This window comes from Pongo pygmaeus, chromosome 9 (assembly GCF_028885625.2).
Source record: "Pongo pygmaeus isolate AG05252 chromosome 9, NHGRI_mPonPyg2-v2.0_pri, whole genome shotgun sequence".
NCBI lineage: Eukaryota > Metazoa > Chordata > Mammalia > Primates > Hominidae > Pongo > Pongo pygmaeus.
The window spans coordinates 73,696,622-73,710,574 of NC_072382.2; the positions used below are offsets into that span (position 1 = coordinate 73,696,622).

At 54.1% G+C, this 13,953-nt stretch overlaps 2 protein-coding genes across 7 annotated transcripts in view; both read right to left on the minus strand.

Moving 5' to 3' along the window:
- The window catches only part of ARAP1 (ArfGAP with RhoGAP domain, ankyrin repeat and PH domain 1), a 67,497-nt gene extending 65,454 nt beyond the window's left edge, over positions 1 to 2,043 (minus strand). For 4 of the 5 annotated variants that reach the window (XM_063672052.1, XM_063672051.1, XM_054440847.2 and 1 more), the window contains exon 1: positions 1,907 to 2,023. The gene's annotated coding sequence lies outside the window, so the exon portion shown is untranslated. Of the gene's footprint in view, positions 1 to 1,906 lie in introns of all 5 variants that reach the window. The other variant, XM_063672050.1, reaches the window with a different exon arrangement.
- A 2,268-nt stretch (positions 2,044 to 4,311) lies between these two features.
- The window catches only part of STARD10 (StAR related lipid transfer domain containing 10), a 31,161-nt gene continuing 21,519 nt past the window's right edge, over positions 4,312 to 13,953 (minus strand). For both annotated transcript variants that reach the window (XM_054440853.1, XM_054440855.2), the window contains exons 3-7: positions 8,811 to 8,958; positions 8,107 to 8,210; positions 7,351 to 7,468; positions 5,289 to 5,341; positions 4,312 to 4,728 (exon numbers count right to left, since the gene is read on the minus strand). In XM_054440853.1, the coding sequence (XP_054296828.1) occupies positions 4,483 to 4,728; positions 5,289 to 5,341; positions 7,351 to 7,468; positions 8,107 to 8,210; positions 8,811 to 8,958 (669 nt within the window). In that variant the 3' untranslated portion in view covers positions 4,312 to 4,482. The remainder of the gene's footprint in view (positions 4,729 to 5,288; positions 5,342 to 7,350; positions 7,469 to 8,106; positions 8,211 to 8,810; positions 8,959 to 13,953) is intronic.

A 13,953-nucleotide genomic window follows, 5' to 3' on the forward strand; every position in this document is an offset into this window, starting at 1 on the left:
GGGAAGGAGAGAGGGCTCCGGAAAATGGAAGGGACTCCCCACCTCCAGCCGATGCCCTAGGCCTGGTCCACCACTAGCCCCCGGTGCTCTCAGATACCCCCCAACCCCTCTAAACTGACCCCTTCCCCTGGGTTCTCTCTTTCTTTCATTCAAACCCTCAATGCTGGAGACAGGACTTAGCAGATAGGCCTGACTATTGCCCCAGCACCGTCTCTCTTTGGGGCATGAGGCTAGGGCTGATCACTCCATCCTGCAGATGGAGAAATGGAGGCTCTGAGGTTTTGGGGACTTGTAGAGTCACATAGTGATTGGTGGCTGCACAAGGACTCAGGGCCCCAGGTCCCAGTGATCCCCACGGCTCTGCAGGCACCATCCCCACAGAGCTCCAAGGAGACCCTTCCTAAGCTGTGCCATTACACAAGACTGAAGGCTGGGCAGGAAGGAGGGGCAACAGCAGCCCATCTCTGAAACCTGAAGTCCCAAAGGACCTGGGGATTTGAATGGGGAGGAAGCTTCTAGAGGGTTGGGAGGAGGATTAACAATCTGTACAAAAAGCTGAGGCTGGATGTGTGAAGCATGGCTGGAGCCCAGGTGGTGGGGGCATAAAGCTGTGGTTGAGTGGGAGGCCTGAATGCAAAACAAAACCTGGGGGCAATCAGGGCCCTGGTGGGCTCTGCCCCCTCCACCTTATCAGTCACCGGTACTCTGCCTGGGACACCCCCTTCCTAAACTACTCCAATATGCAAGTAGCCAATGGGGAAGCAAGGTCCCCAGGCCCGGCCCTGACAATCACCAGCCAGGCATGGGACACAGGATGAGTTCTCTCTACACCTCTGCCAGCCACACCCATCTTTCTGCCATTCCTCAGACACACCATCCAAATTCCTGACTTTGCACAAGCTACGCCCCGCCTTTGGAGGGTCCTTATCCTTGTAAATTGCCACTTAACTGCCAAGCCCATTCCACTCATCCCCTCCCCTGGGGCCTGCACCTGTCCACACCTGTCTTCAAGGCTTTGCTGGGCTCCTTCTACCCTGTGATGATCTTGCTGGGCGGTCTCTCCCAGCCTGGCCTCTGGGTACTCTCTGCGAACAGGTATCAAGAGTGCTTCAGTCTGGGACCCTGGGACCCACCAGAGAGTCAAATCCTTCCGAGTACCCCCAGGTGTCTGGCCCTGAAGCGCCCCCCTCTCACCTATCTGGGATCAGGGAAGGCTCCCCAGGACATGGGATGTGGGGGAAGGGAAGGTATATAGCAGAAACCACAGTGTGATGGCTTCTGACCAGATTCCCCCCTCCCCGCCGGCCCTGCACCAAACACCCACCCCCTGCCCCCAGGCTGCACCCCAAGCCTGCTCTCTCCAGGCCCAACCACTCCACTCCCAGCGTGACCCCATTCCCTGAACACATACTTCCTTTCACCAGCAACTGGGCCAGGTAGGGGCTCTGGGGAAGCCATGCCCCATTTACTGGTGAGGAATTGAGATGCAGAGACCGGAAGTAGCCTGCCCAAGGTCACTGGAGCCCCAGGCCCAGGGCATAGGTTCGTACAGATCTCCAGAAATGTAAGGGTCTCAGCGGCCAACGAGGTGGGAGCCTTCACTTCACAGATGGGAACCCCAAGGCGCCCGAGGGCGGCTGACTCCAGAGACCCTTCACGCCAAAGGGCTATACGGTCTGGAAGCCCCGGGTCCCGCTGGTTCACCCCCCTCCCTACCATCTCTGGCCCGCTCGCTTATCCTCAGGAGGCAACCCCCACCACCATGCCCAAAAAGGTAAACAGACAAGATGACCCGGGGAAGCAGAAGCAGCGCGCGGCCTCGGCGTTCCTTTCTGCAGAATGGGGAAACTGCAGGCCAATGTGGCGAGGGGCCTGCAGACGGGGAGGCTCCGGCAGCCGCACTGACCTGTTTTGAGTAAAGACTCCACGCGGGGACCAGGCGTACCGGCGCCGCCACCGACTTACACCGCCGCCGCCAAATCGCAGCAAGGGGCCGGGCGCGCCCACCCCCCGGGCGCTTCCGCCCGCCCCACGTGACTCCCGGGGAGGGGAAGGTGGGGCTGGGGCTGGGGCAGGGCAGGGCAGGGCCCCGCCCCCTCATCGGCCCCGCCCCCCGCCTAGTCACTGTCCTGGAGTCGGCTGGCCTGGCCCGCCCGCCGGACCCGTCGGTCTGTGTCTCTCTCCTGCCCCTCTAGCTGCTTGCGGGTCTTCCGACTGTCTCCTGAGGCTCAGGTCTAACCCCTGCCACCTCGCCCGCTGAGTCCACCTCTCCCTGAGTCTCCCTGCTCTCGCCAACCCTCTTCTGGTGAGTCTGCCCTGACATACACCCCACCCACAAGGGGGCCACACTCCCAGGGGGATAGGAGGCAGTTGAAGGCCGTCCGTGGTTCCTGACCACCTCCTCTAGGAAATCCTCCCTCCACCACATTCTTAAAGGGTATCTCACTTCCCTTCCTGGGTGCCCACAGGCAGGGTTGTGGGGAAGCTACCCACCCAGCCACACCTCCCAAGGATCCCTCAGCGGAAGGCTGCAGCCTGAGTTTCCAGCACCCACACCTAGAGAACAGGAGATTCCCACCCATCCTCCCAGCACATACACAGATGAGGGTACCAGGCTTGGCAGACATTTCTGGGTCCTGTGTCCAGAACACCTCACGGGCCAGCCACGCCAGAGACCTTCTCTGGGCTTCAATTTCTGCATATGCACAAAGGGTATATTTGGAAGAACAGATCTCACATTGCGGGGGATGAGGGTTTACCCTGAGAAGAGGAAAGTGTCATTAATTGGAGCACCTACTACATGCCAGTCCCAGTGCTGGGCAATTTATTCCTTTTATCTCAATCCTTACATTCTTCTTGATGGCAAAAATTATCATCCCAGGTTATGGGTTAGGAAATAAGGCTCCAAGAAGTCTGAGGGCTTGCCCAAAGTTACAAAGCCAGTGTTGGGCAAAGCTGGGAAGCAACCCATTTTTGTGAGTTCTAGAATCTCCTGCCTGCCCCCCACTGGCCATTCACCCTGTCCCTCTGGGAAAGAGTTGACTCTGAGTAGACCGTGTCTTCCAGTGGTAGGGCTAAGGCAAAGGAGCTTTCCGGGAGGGGAGAACAGGGCCAGACCTTGGGGAGAACTTCCGGGCCCCAAGTTCATATGGTGTCAAAAACACTGCAGAGGAGCAGAGCATAGGCCCCTCCTCTGGTCCTGGCAGCAGGGGTGTCCCTTGGGCAGCAGAGGGCACCTGGGGGCCACAGATCACAGGGGAGGCCCAGGCATCCCTCTAGACTTCAGACCAGCGAGGTGCAGCACAGGGTGAGAAGGCTGGCATCTGACCACTGGCAAGGGGATAGGGGGTCTGGGGACCCTACCATTTCTGTTAACACAGTCCTGAGGTCTTCAAAATGACCTAGGGAGGGCGTGAATCACCAAGCCTGGTCCCCACCAACTGCACTGGAATCTGAGGCCCCTCACCTGCACCCCTGACCTCCCTCCAAGGTATGCTGCCCCAGCCTCAGCTCTGAGGCCCACAGCCCTGTGGCTTGAGACCCACGGACCCCTCCACCTCCCTTCTGGGATGACAGGAGTGTCAGACCCCAGTCCATAGGTTGGACCCAAAGGGCCTTGGGCCGAAGGACACAGAGTAGAACCTCACCCTCTGACTCCTGACCCAGGGTCTCTGTCAAGGCCTGCTCCTTCCCTTAGAGCAGAGGTCCCCAACCCCTGGGCCACAGACTGGTACTGGTCCTGTCAGGAACCTGTTAGGAACTAGGCTGCACAGCAGGAAGTGAGCAGAGGCTGAGCTAGCATTACCGCCTCCTGTCAGATCTGCAGCAGCATTGGATTCTCATAGGAGGGAGAACCCTATTGTGAACTGCGCATGCGAGGGATCTAGGATGTGCCCTCCTTATCAAAATCTAATGATAAATGTGATGCACTTGAATCATCCCAAAACCAATCCTTCCCCGATCCTGATCCATGGAAAATTTGTCTTGTACAAAACCAGTCCCTGGTGCCAAAAAGGTTGGGAACCGCTGCCTTAAAGCAGTGAAAAGAAAGCAAATAGCCTGGCATGAATGCCAAAATGACTGCTCAACAAGGACAGCTGGACAGATACGGGCAGAGAATGGAACAGAGTATGGACAGGAGTGGGGCAGTGATAAACCCCGTCTCCTCCCCGCTACACAATGGGAAATGAGGAGATGCTGGAAGGATCAACGGCCGGATGATCAATAACCTTAACAAAATTAAGGGCAGACGCAGGGGACCGCGGCAGCGGCCATGAGGCAGGTGGGAAGCAGGCACAGTGATGAGCCGGCTGAGGCTGTGGGATCGTTTATTGGGGCTCTGTCCAGCCAGGCTGCAGCACCCGCCTGGGCCCGGCCCGGTGCCACCAGGAGGTGCCGGGTGGGGGAGGGGAGAAAGCGCAGGAGCAGCCGCCGCCCCAGGGCTCGCCCGGTCCTGTCTCCGTCCCTGAAGCGGTGCGGCGCTCAGGTGAGCGAGGTGTCGTCGTCGCTGCCTTCGCCGCCCGCGCCGCCCATCCGCTCCTCTCTGCTCTCGGCCACCGCGCTCTCGTCGATGTTCTCCAGTGAGTCCGCATGCTGCACCGACAGCTCCGACAGCGCCAGGCTCGGCAACGGGCTCTGCTCCGGGTGCAGCCACGGCTTGAAGTGAGGCAGGTGCTTCTGCTTCCACTCGGGGTACTTGAGGCACGCCTTGTACATCTTCTTCATGGCCTGTGGGCCCGCCACCCCGCAGGGTCAGGTGGTGGCTAGGGGGCAGGTCTTCTCCACGCCCCCTCCAGCTGCTCAGCCCCCAGCATCCTGACTGGCTCCCTTTCAAAACTTCGCTCCTCAGCCCTACTTGCCCTCCCTGGGCCCTAGGCTCCATTCTCCATTCTTTTTTTTTTTTTTTTTTTTTTTTTTTTGAGACGGAGTCTCACTGTATGGCCCAGGCTGGAGTGCAGTGGCACGATATGGGCTCACTGCAACCTCTGCCTTCTGGGTTCAAGTGATTCTCCTGCCTTAGCCTCCCAAGTAGCTGGGATTACAGGCGCCCACCATCACACTCGGCTAATTTTTGTATTTTTAGTAGAGACAGGGTTTCGCCATGTTGGCCAGGCTGGTCTCGAACCTCCGACCTCAGGTAATCCATCTGCCAAGGCCTCCCAAAGTGCTGGGATTACAGGCATGAGCCACCACACCTGGCCCTCAGGCTCCGTGCTTGACTCCACCCACCTCATTCCATAGTCCTCTTTCCAGTCTTCAACACCCCCCAAAATCCCAAGGCCACTCACCTTGGGAGCCAGGAACTGAGAAGATTTATTCACCACCCACTTGGGTAAGGAGCCTGTGAGGGCAGGGAAGGGAGGAAGCAGCCTCAGGGACCCAGCCCCTCCGTCCCCCACAAAAGCCCCACCCTCTGCCCAGAGCTTCCAGGGAGGCCACCGTCTTCCCCATGAGGAGGGGGTGTGTGAGGCAAGTCCTACAAGCCTTTACCCTCACTCCCTTCCACCTCAGACCGAGGTCCTCAGGCTTAGCTCTGTCCCCCACTTTCCCTCTGCCCAGCCTCAAAGACTACATGGAAGAAAACCAAAGGGTCCTAGGTGAGCACAGACTATACATGGGTGGAAACTCTGACCCACCCTGCTGCACCTGCTGCCTCACTCAATCACAGACATCCCTTCTCAACCTAACCCCCCTCCCAGGAATGCCCCTGACGCTCAGCCCCTCCCCTGCCTGTCCTTCCAAGTCCTCCCCTGACCACACAGGCCTCTGGCTGAGCACCCCAACCTGGCCTGACCTGGAATCCACCGCCCAGCTCTCCATCCTGTCTCATTCCCAAGTGTCCACTCCACCTCTGACACCCAACACAATGAGGTGCCGGGGGAGTGCTAGGCCTGGACCACTGTGTGCTCTGGGGCTTGGAGCATTTCCAGGCAAGGATGCTCAAGGCTTCCCCATCCTCTAGTCATTCACTCACTCACTCACTCCCTCACTCCATGTTCACTGTGACACCCACCCTGGGCCAGCTGTGGGGACCCAGAGAGGAACTCACTGGGGGCCCAACAGGAGCCGACTGTTCTACTAGAGGGGAATGGACTACAGAACAGGGAGCCAGTGACTCCCCTGAGTATCAGGGATCAGGAGGTGACACCCGCAGCACCCCTGGAGGGGCGAGGAAGGGAGGCTGCGGGGAAGAGCTGTCTGGACACAGGAGTGGGGATGGGTGAGGTGTGAGAGACACCAGGAGACCCGGGACAGGGCTTAGGCTTTTCTTGGAGGGCACTGGAGAGCCACAGAGTAACTTCAAGCAGATGAGAGTCATGAGGAGATAAGTGTTTTAGAGAAATTCCTCTGGCCGCCATTACACACAGACAAGGTAGTTGGTATGGAGAAAAATGCCACACTCAGGAGCTGCTGAGGAGGCAGAATCAATAAGAATCAGTGACGGGGGCTAGGCACGGTGGCTCACGCCTGTAATCCCAGCACTTTGGGAGGCCAAGCTGGGTGGATCACAAGGTCAGGAGTTCGAGACCAGGCTGGCCAACATGGTGAAATCCCATCTCTACTAAAAATACAAAAAGTTAGCTGGGGGTGGTGACAGACACCTGTAATCCCAGTTACTCAGGAGGCTGGGGCAGGAGAATCGTTTGAACCAGGGAGGCGGAGGTTGCAGTGAGCTGAGATTGCACCATTGCACTCCAGCCTGGGAAACAAGAGTGAAACTCCATCTCAAAAAAAAAAAAAAAAAAAAGAATCAGTGGCTAGATTTGGCTGAGGAAGAGGGAGTGACCCCAAATGACAGCAGGTTCTGGGCATGGGTGACTGAAAAGTGGAGACTTAGGGCAAGGGGCAAGTTAGGAGGAAAGATGGCGAGTTCCCCGCTGGACACAACGAGGCTCAGGTGCCTGGAAGACATCCGAAGGGAGATGTCCAGGTGGCCGATGGCCACAGGAATCTGAATCTCAGCTGAGAGAGACATGGCCACTTGTGACAGAAGCCACAGGGTTGGCTGAGCCATCCCCAGGGAGAGAAGACTAAGGCCTAGAAAACCCAGGCATCCAGGACAGGCAGAGGGAACAGCCAGTGAGCAGGGAACAAGGCAGAGCATGGGGACGGCAGAGTCCAGGAAGAGCGCTCCCAGCTTCATCAGTGGGGCAGTGGCACCTCCCTGGCCCACTCCTTTCAAACCACTGTAAAGTCCCAAGCCTTGGTTCAAGGAAGGCTTTGGATGGAAATGCCCCAAAATGCAAAACAGCTCCTAACAGATGCCCTTCTGGATCCCTAGTAGATCAGGCCCCACCCCTGTGATATAGGGAAGGATCCCATGATAAGCTGCCAGGGCCAAGCCCTCACCTTTGGGGTCCACCTGGGCCAGGTAGGTGATGACGCAGCTCTTGGGCCCTGTGCTCTGGATGAGGTAGCCCGTCTGGATGGACACAGCTCGGACCAAGTCTTTCCGAGGTGGGTATTTCTGGGGATGGAAGGCACAGGGAGGTGAGACTCGGGGTGGGGGCAAAGAAGATGTTTTTGTGAGTATACACAAACGCGCACGCGCACACACAGTTAGTTCACATGCCATGACATCTGTTCCAGATCAGGCCTGATTCTGGGTGCAGAGAAAGGGAAGAACCAGACTAGGTCATCCTAGCCCCTCTTGAAGCTTTTCCTGTTCCCCTCAGAAAAGCCCCCAGTCTGGGGTCAGGGCTCATGAGCACATATGGGCACTCACAGACACACACACTCACCCTTGCCCAGGCCAGCGATACCTGCCTGTCCTTGCCCAGGGAGATCAAGGTGGCTCAGCCTCAGGGCGGACCAGAGGGCCCTGCCTCTCACCTCTTTTCCTCATTTCCCTGTCCCAGAGCCCAACCAATCGAAGTCAGCCCATCCCACCCACTCGCCACAGAGGTGGCCACACTGCCCTCTCCTGATCTGCTCAAGACACCCGGCAGGGAGAGAGGAGCCATTATCCTCACTGTACAGGAAGGAAACTGAGGGCCAGTGGGCCCATGCCTGCCTAAAGTCACATGGAAGTCACGGTGGCAGCCTCAGCCTTGTGCTGCCTGATCCTCTCCCCTGCTCCACCGCAGGGAAGGCAGGTTGACTCACGGGATGTTTGACTGAGTAGTTCATAATGATGTAATCAGCGCCCATGGGGAGCCAGGAGCGGAGGGTGATGACATCACGGTTCTTCAGGGGCTTGGGACACCTCCCTGTGAAGGGCAAGGGACAGTTCAGCCAGACCACTGGTCCACCTGCCTACAAGGGAGGGTGTGGCAGAGACCAGAGATGCAGGGATGCCTAATTAACTGCCAGCTCTCCAGTGCAAAGATGCACCTCCCTCCCAGACCACAGTCCCACAGCTGGAGGCAGAAAAGAGACAGGGCAAGACCTGTCCCTACTGTCTCCAGCCAGCCCTGCTCCTTACAGCCTCACACAGCCCTTACATTGTTGGCCTGGCTGGTTTGTCTATGTGAACATGAGTGTATGAGAGAAAAACAGTATGAGTGTGCATGAAAATGTGTGCCTGGGACTATGTGGCATGTGGGTGGGGGCTGTGTACCTGATTGAGTGTATGCCTATGTGTGTATGTATATACATGAACATGTGATTGCATATGTATTTGTAAGTGTATGGGTGTGTGCCTAAGGGTCTAGGAGTGGACACGGAGGGCAGCTCTATCTCTCAGCACTCAAGTCTCCGAGTAGCTTGGTCATGTGAGTAACCACAGGAGGGAGGGGGGAGGAGGAGGCTTGGTGGGAGGCCTGGATGGAGGCCAAGGGGACTGGGATCAGCGTGCTACGCCTGCTCACAGGAGTAATAGCCCACGTCAGCATTGACTGTCAAGCGGGCGATGTCAAAAGTCTCAATGACGTTGCTGTCCCATTTCTTGCGGTACTCAATGTCGTGTAGGACGTCGTAGAGTGTCTCGGCTGGCACATCACGGCACTCCATCCGGCACTGCAGACAAGATATATGGGTTGTCAGGATCATATGGGGCTCAGAGCCTTGGCCAGGGGACCAGAAGGCAAACAGGCAGAGGGGGAGGAAGAGAAAGAGGACAGCAAAGAACAGGGGTCTCTGAAACAAGCATGGACTTCCTTCTTGCCACAAGCCCTGTCCAGCTCCCCAAAAAGCCACCTGTGCCAGGAGACAGACAGCCTCTGTACCCAGAGACCATCTCCCCCGACTCAGCCCAGTCTCCTCCTCCAGGAAGCCTTCCTAGCCAGATCTTCTGGGCTCCCACACAATGAATCTCTATGTCTGTGCCCTCCCAGACCCCTGTGAGCTCCTCATGGGCAGAGGCTCATGGTTGCTTCAGCATGGAGCCTGGAATGGCTACATGTTAAATGAAATGAAAGCATAAATGAAAATCAAATGCCCAAGTGGATGATTTATTTCCTCCCTGGTACTTATCACGCGGCCATACCACCTGTCCTCCTATTTGTGGGTTTGTTTGTTTTTTTTCCCTTCAACAAACATCTTTGGATTTTTTTTTTTTTTTTTTTTTTTGAGATGGAGTTTCACTCTTGTCACCCAGGCTGGAGTGCAATAGCATGATCTCGGCTCACTGCAACCTCTGCCTCCCGGGTTCAAGTGATTCTCCTACCTCAGCCTCCGGAGTAGCTGGGATTACAGGCACGTACCCAGCTAATTTTTGCATTTTTAGTAGAGACGGGGTTTCACCATGTTGGCCAGAATGGTCTCAATCTCTTGACCTTGTGATCCACCCACCTCGGCCTCCCAAAGTGCTGGGATTACAGGTGTCAGCCACCACACCCGGCCTGGATTTCTTTCTTTTTTTCATTCATTCATTCATTCATTCATTTATTGAGATGGAGTTTTGCTCTTGTTGCCCAGGCTGGAGTACAGTGGCGTGATCTCGGCTCACTGCAAGCTCTGCCTTCCGGTTTCAAAGGATTCTCCTGCCTCAGCCTCCCGAGTAGCTGGGATTACAGGCCCCTGCCACCAACTCCCGGCTAATTTTTTGTATTTTTAGTAGAAACAGGGTTTCACCATGTTGGCCAGGCTGGTCTCTAACTCCTGACCTTGTGATCCGCCTGCCTCTGCCTCCCAAAGTGCTGGGATTACAGGCGTAAGCCATTGCACCCAGCCTGGATTTCTTACTGTGTATTAGCCTTGCCCTCAAAGAGCTTTCCATCCGGGTAGAAGACGACCAAGGACACCTTGTTTTATTTAACCCCCCCACCAACAACTCTGCCAGATAAGAAATCCAAGGAGGAACTTGAGGCTCAAAGAGGTTAAGTAACTTGCCCATTGTCACTCAGCTGGTAAGTAGCAGAGCTAGGATTTAACCCAGATCACATGTCTGGAAAGCAAGTAAAATCAGAAGGAGGTTTCCCTAGGTTTGCACTCAGTGAGATGAAACTCAATATCCTTGTTCTGTGATTTTTTTTTTTTTTTTTTTTTTTTTTACCCAAGTGCCCTATCCCCAAGATCAAGTTCCTCTCAGCAAATGGACAAGTTTTCTTGTGTAGTTTAAAAAGATCTCCCAGAACTGGCATTTAGACAGTGCCAAGGGAACCCTCACATAATACTTTTCCACTCACAAGAGGAGATAAGCAACCATATGAGGGAGAAGTCACACTGTCTTCCCCCTCATCCCAGAATAGGCCTTGGCCCCACTAATGGTGGTGGGATGCCGCAGGAAGGACACACCGAAGCCTGCTGGCTATTCTAGGCACCAAGAAACCCATCACGCCTTGGATATAACCTCAGTTTACAGAAAATACAGAGGACAGAGGAATGAGCTAAGTAACACCACATGAGAATGCAACCAGACAGAGCCAGACAGTGAATCATTCCATGGGGCTACTGGCCCAGGCTCTTCTACTAGTCAACGTCAACAAAGGTGCTGGGTGGGACTGACTTGCAGGACATAACAACCACATATAAAGTGTGTCTCTGGATTGCAAACTGATTTGGACACACCATCTATAAAGGGGATTTTTGGGACAACTGGAGAAATGTGAACGTGATCAGAGTATCAGGTGCACTGAAAATTTACAGAAACAAAATGGTGGAAACTGCTGCCTAAAGAAAGGTTACAAAATAGGTTGGGCGCAGTGGCTCACACCTGTCATCCCAGCACTTTGGGAGGCTGAGACAGGCAGATCACTTGGGGTCAGGAGTTCGAGACCAGCCTGGCCAACCATCTGTACTAAAAATACAAAAATTAGCTGAGTGTAGTGGCACACAACTGTAATCCCAGCTACTCAGGAAGCCGAGGCAGGAGAATCGCCTGAACCTGGGAGGTGGAGGTTTCTGTGAGCCGAGATCATGCTGTTGTGCTCCAGCCTGGGTGACAGAGCAAGACTCCATCTCAAAAAAAAAAAAAAAAAAAAAAGCAGCATAACCTCAATTGGGGGAAAAAATATACGCATAGAGGAAGCTCAGGAAGCGCAATTGCTAAGGTGTTAATGGTGGAGATCTCTAAATGATAGGAATGTGATGGTTTCATTTTGCTTGTCTGTATTTCTTTTTCTTTTCTTTTTTTTTTTTTTGAGATGGAGTTTCGCTTTTGTTGCCTAGGCTGGAGTGCAATGACACGATCTTGGCTCACCGCAACCTCCGCCTCCCGGGTTCAAGTGATTCTTCTGCCTCAGCCTCCTGAGTAGCTGGGATTATAGGCACCCACCATCATGCCCGGCTAATTTTTGTATTTTTAGTAGAGACGGGGTTTCACCATGTTGGCCAGGCTGGTCTCAAACTCCTGACCTCAGGTGATCCTCCCACCTCGGCCTCCCAAAGTGCTTGGATTACAGGTGTGAGCCACTGCGCCCGGCCACTTGTCTGTATTTCTTATTATCTAACATGTATAGTACTAATTCTGAAATAATGAAAACAATTTGGAAAGGTCCCCCAACAATACTGACAGGTGCACCCACCATGTGCCAGGTACTACACTAAGTGCTTTATACACATTATTTTATTCTTACAGCAGCGCTCTGGGATATTGGCCCCATTATAGAATTAAGAAAAACAAGGTTCAAGGACAGACTCGAGACTGCAATATTGTTTGTGTGACCCTAAACAATTCACTCTCCCTCTCTACCCCATTTACCTTTCTGCTCTATAATGGGGCATAACTAGATCCAACCATTTAATCAGCAGCCCCCAGCTCCAGCCCTGTACTGAGCCCAGAAGAGTCAGAGATGAATCCGAGGCCCGTCTTTGAGAGGTCTGCAGTGAAAGGAGGAGCCCAGCTTGGAAATGGGGAGGTGTCCTAAAGTGCTCATTGGGGGCATAAGAAGGAAATCAGCTCCAAGGGCTGGGCTGGGGAATCAGGCTTCATGGAGAATCTCAGTGCAGGAGGTAGGTGTTTGCCAAGTGCCCCTGGCAGACAGAACAGCCAGCCAAGGTGCAGAGGCAGGCAAGAGTGTGGCCTGTGGGCAGTGAATGAATTCCATCTGGCTCAGTCTCAATGGTGTGGTATAGCCTACTACTCAAAAGGTCCCTGGTTCTAGATCTTCTTGGAAAAATGGGTGATTCCAGGGCTGGGTCAGAGAAACTATAAGATGAGCATGGAACATCTTGTGCCAGGAAGTAAGCAAATACTCAAAGAATGATAGAGATTTTAGACACCGGAACCAGCTTGAAGGGCTCTCCCCCTGGTAGAGTGGCCAACCCTTCAAGGTTTACCGAGGACTTCCCCAGTTTTACCACTGCAAGTCTCACATCCTGGGAAATCCCCCAGTCCCAGGCAAGCTAGGACAGTTGATCACCCTACCACGGGCTCAATCTGAGGTAAGCTGCATATTAAACTCAATAATGACCATAACTGTAGATATTCCATTGAATAAAATAGGAAACCAAAGTCTATACAGGTATGAATAAACAAATAAATGGAATGTTTGATGAGGAATGGGGGATTTACATAGTTTTAAAGTACCTTCCCATCAAAATACTTATTAATTACAAAGGGAAAATGAGTCACTTCAAGTAGAGAAGCCTGGCAATAGCACCTTAATCAAGTGATCAAACGGAATATCATTAATCACAGGACAGGTTGCTGTCAGGTGTTGCCTGGTAGGACGCAGTGAGAGGAATACAGGTATCACTTCTGTGCTACCTCTGCCACAGAGACATAACATAAATAGAATCACAAGGGAACCTCAGACAAACCCAGAATGAGGGCTTGTCTCATTTTACAAAATAATTGGCCTATAAGTGTCAGGATCATGAGAGTCACAGAGAGAACTACATTAGACTGAGGAGTCTAATGAGATGTGAGTGACTGAGTGAATGAATGAAGGAACAAAGTGAAGGGAGGAACGCGATGGTGAGAAAGGGGGTTGAAGAAGACAGAGGCCAGATCCGGCATCATCATTAGCATCCAAACAGCCTCCTGAGTGGCCACAGGGAGGTCCAGGCACTGCCCCAAACGTTCAACACGCACTCATTCTTCACCCCAAACCTAGCTGGTGGTCGCTGTTATCATTCCTGCACTGCAAAATAGAAAACTGAAGCTTGGGGGATTCAGCAACTTGCCCAGATCATAGAGCCTGAAAGCAGCAGAGCAGGGACTCAAAATCGGATCTTCCTGTGCTCTTAACCATCAAAAAGCACTCAAGCGTGGCTTCTGAGGAAACCAGAATTTCTCTAAATCCAAATTTGGATGCTAGTTGGCTTTGCAAATCTTCAAACATGTTATCCTGGACCATGAGTGTATGGAGGGGCAGTGACAACAAAACTTTGCTTCCCGGGTTAGAATCCAACCTGGGACTGCCTCTTCCTCAGCCAGGCTCAGTGCTCCCAGGGCCCGGCTGCAAAGCAGCTGAATGCACACTGGGAAGGGGCCCATGCTGCCCCATCCTCCTTCCAGAGGCTCCCAGAGCAGGGCTGTTGTGGCTCCAGAGGCCAAAGACCCACCTCTGGGACAGAGGACAGTGGCCGGAGCATGCAGAGCCACGAGACAGACCAGTTGCTCAGTGT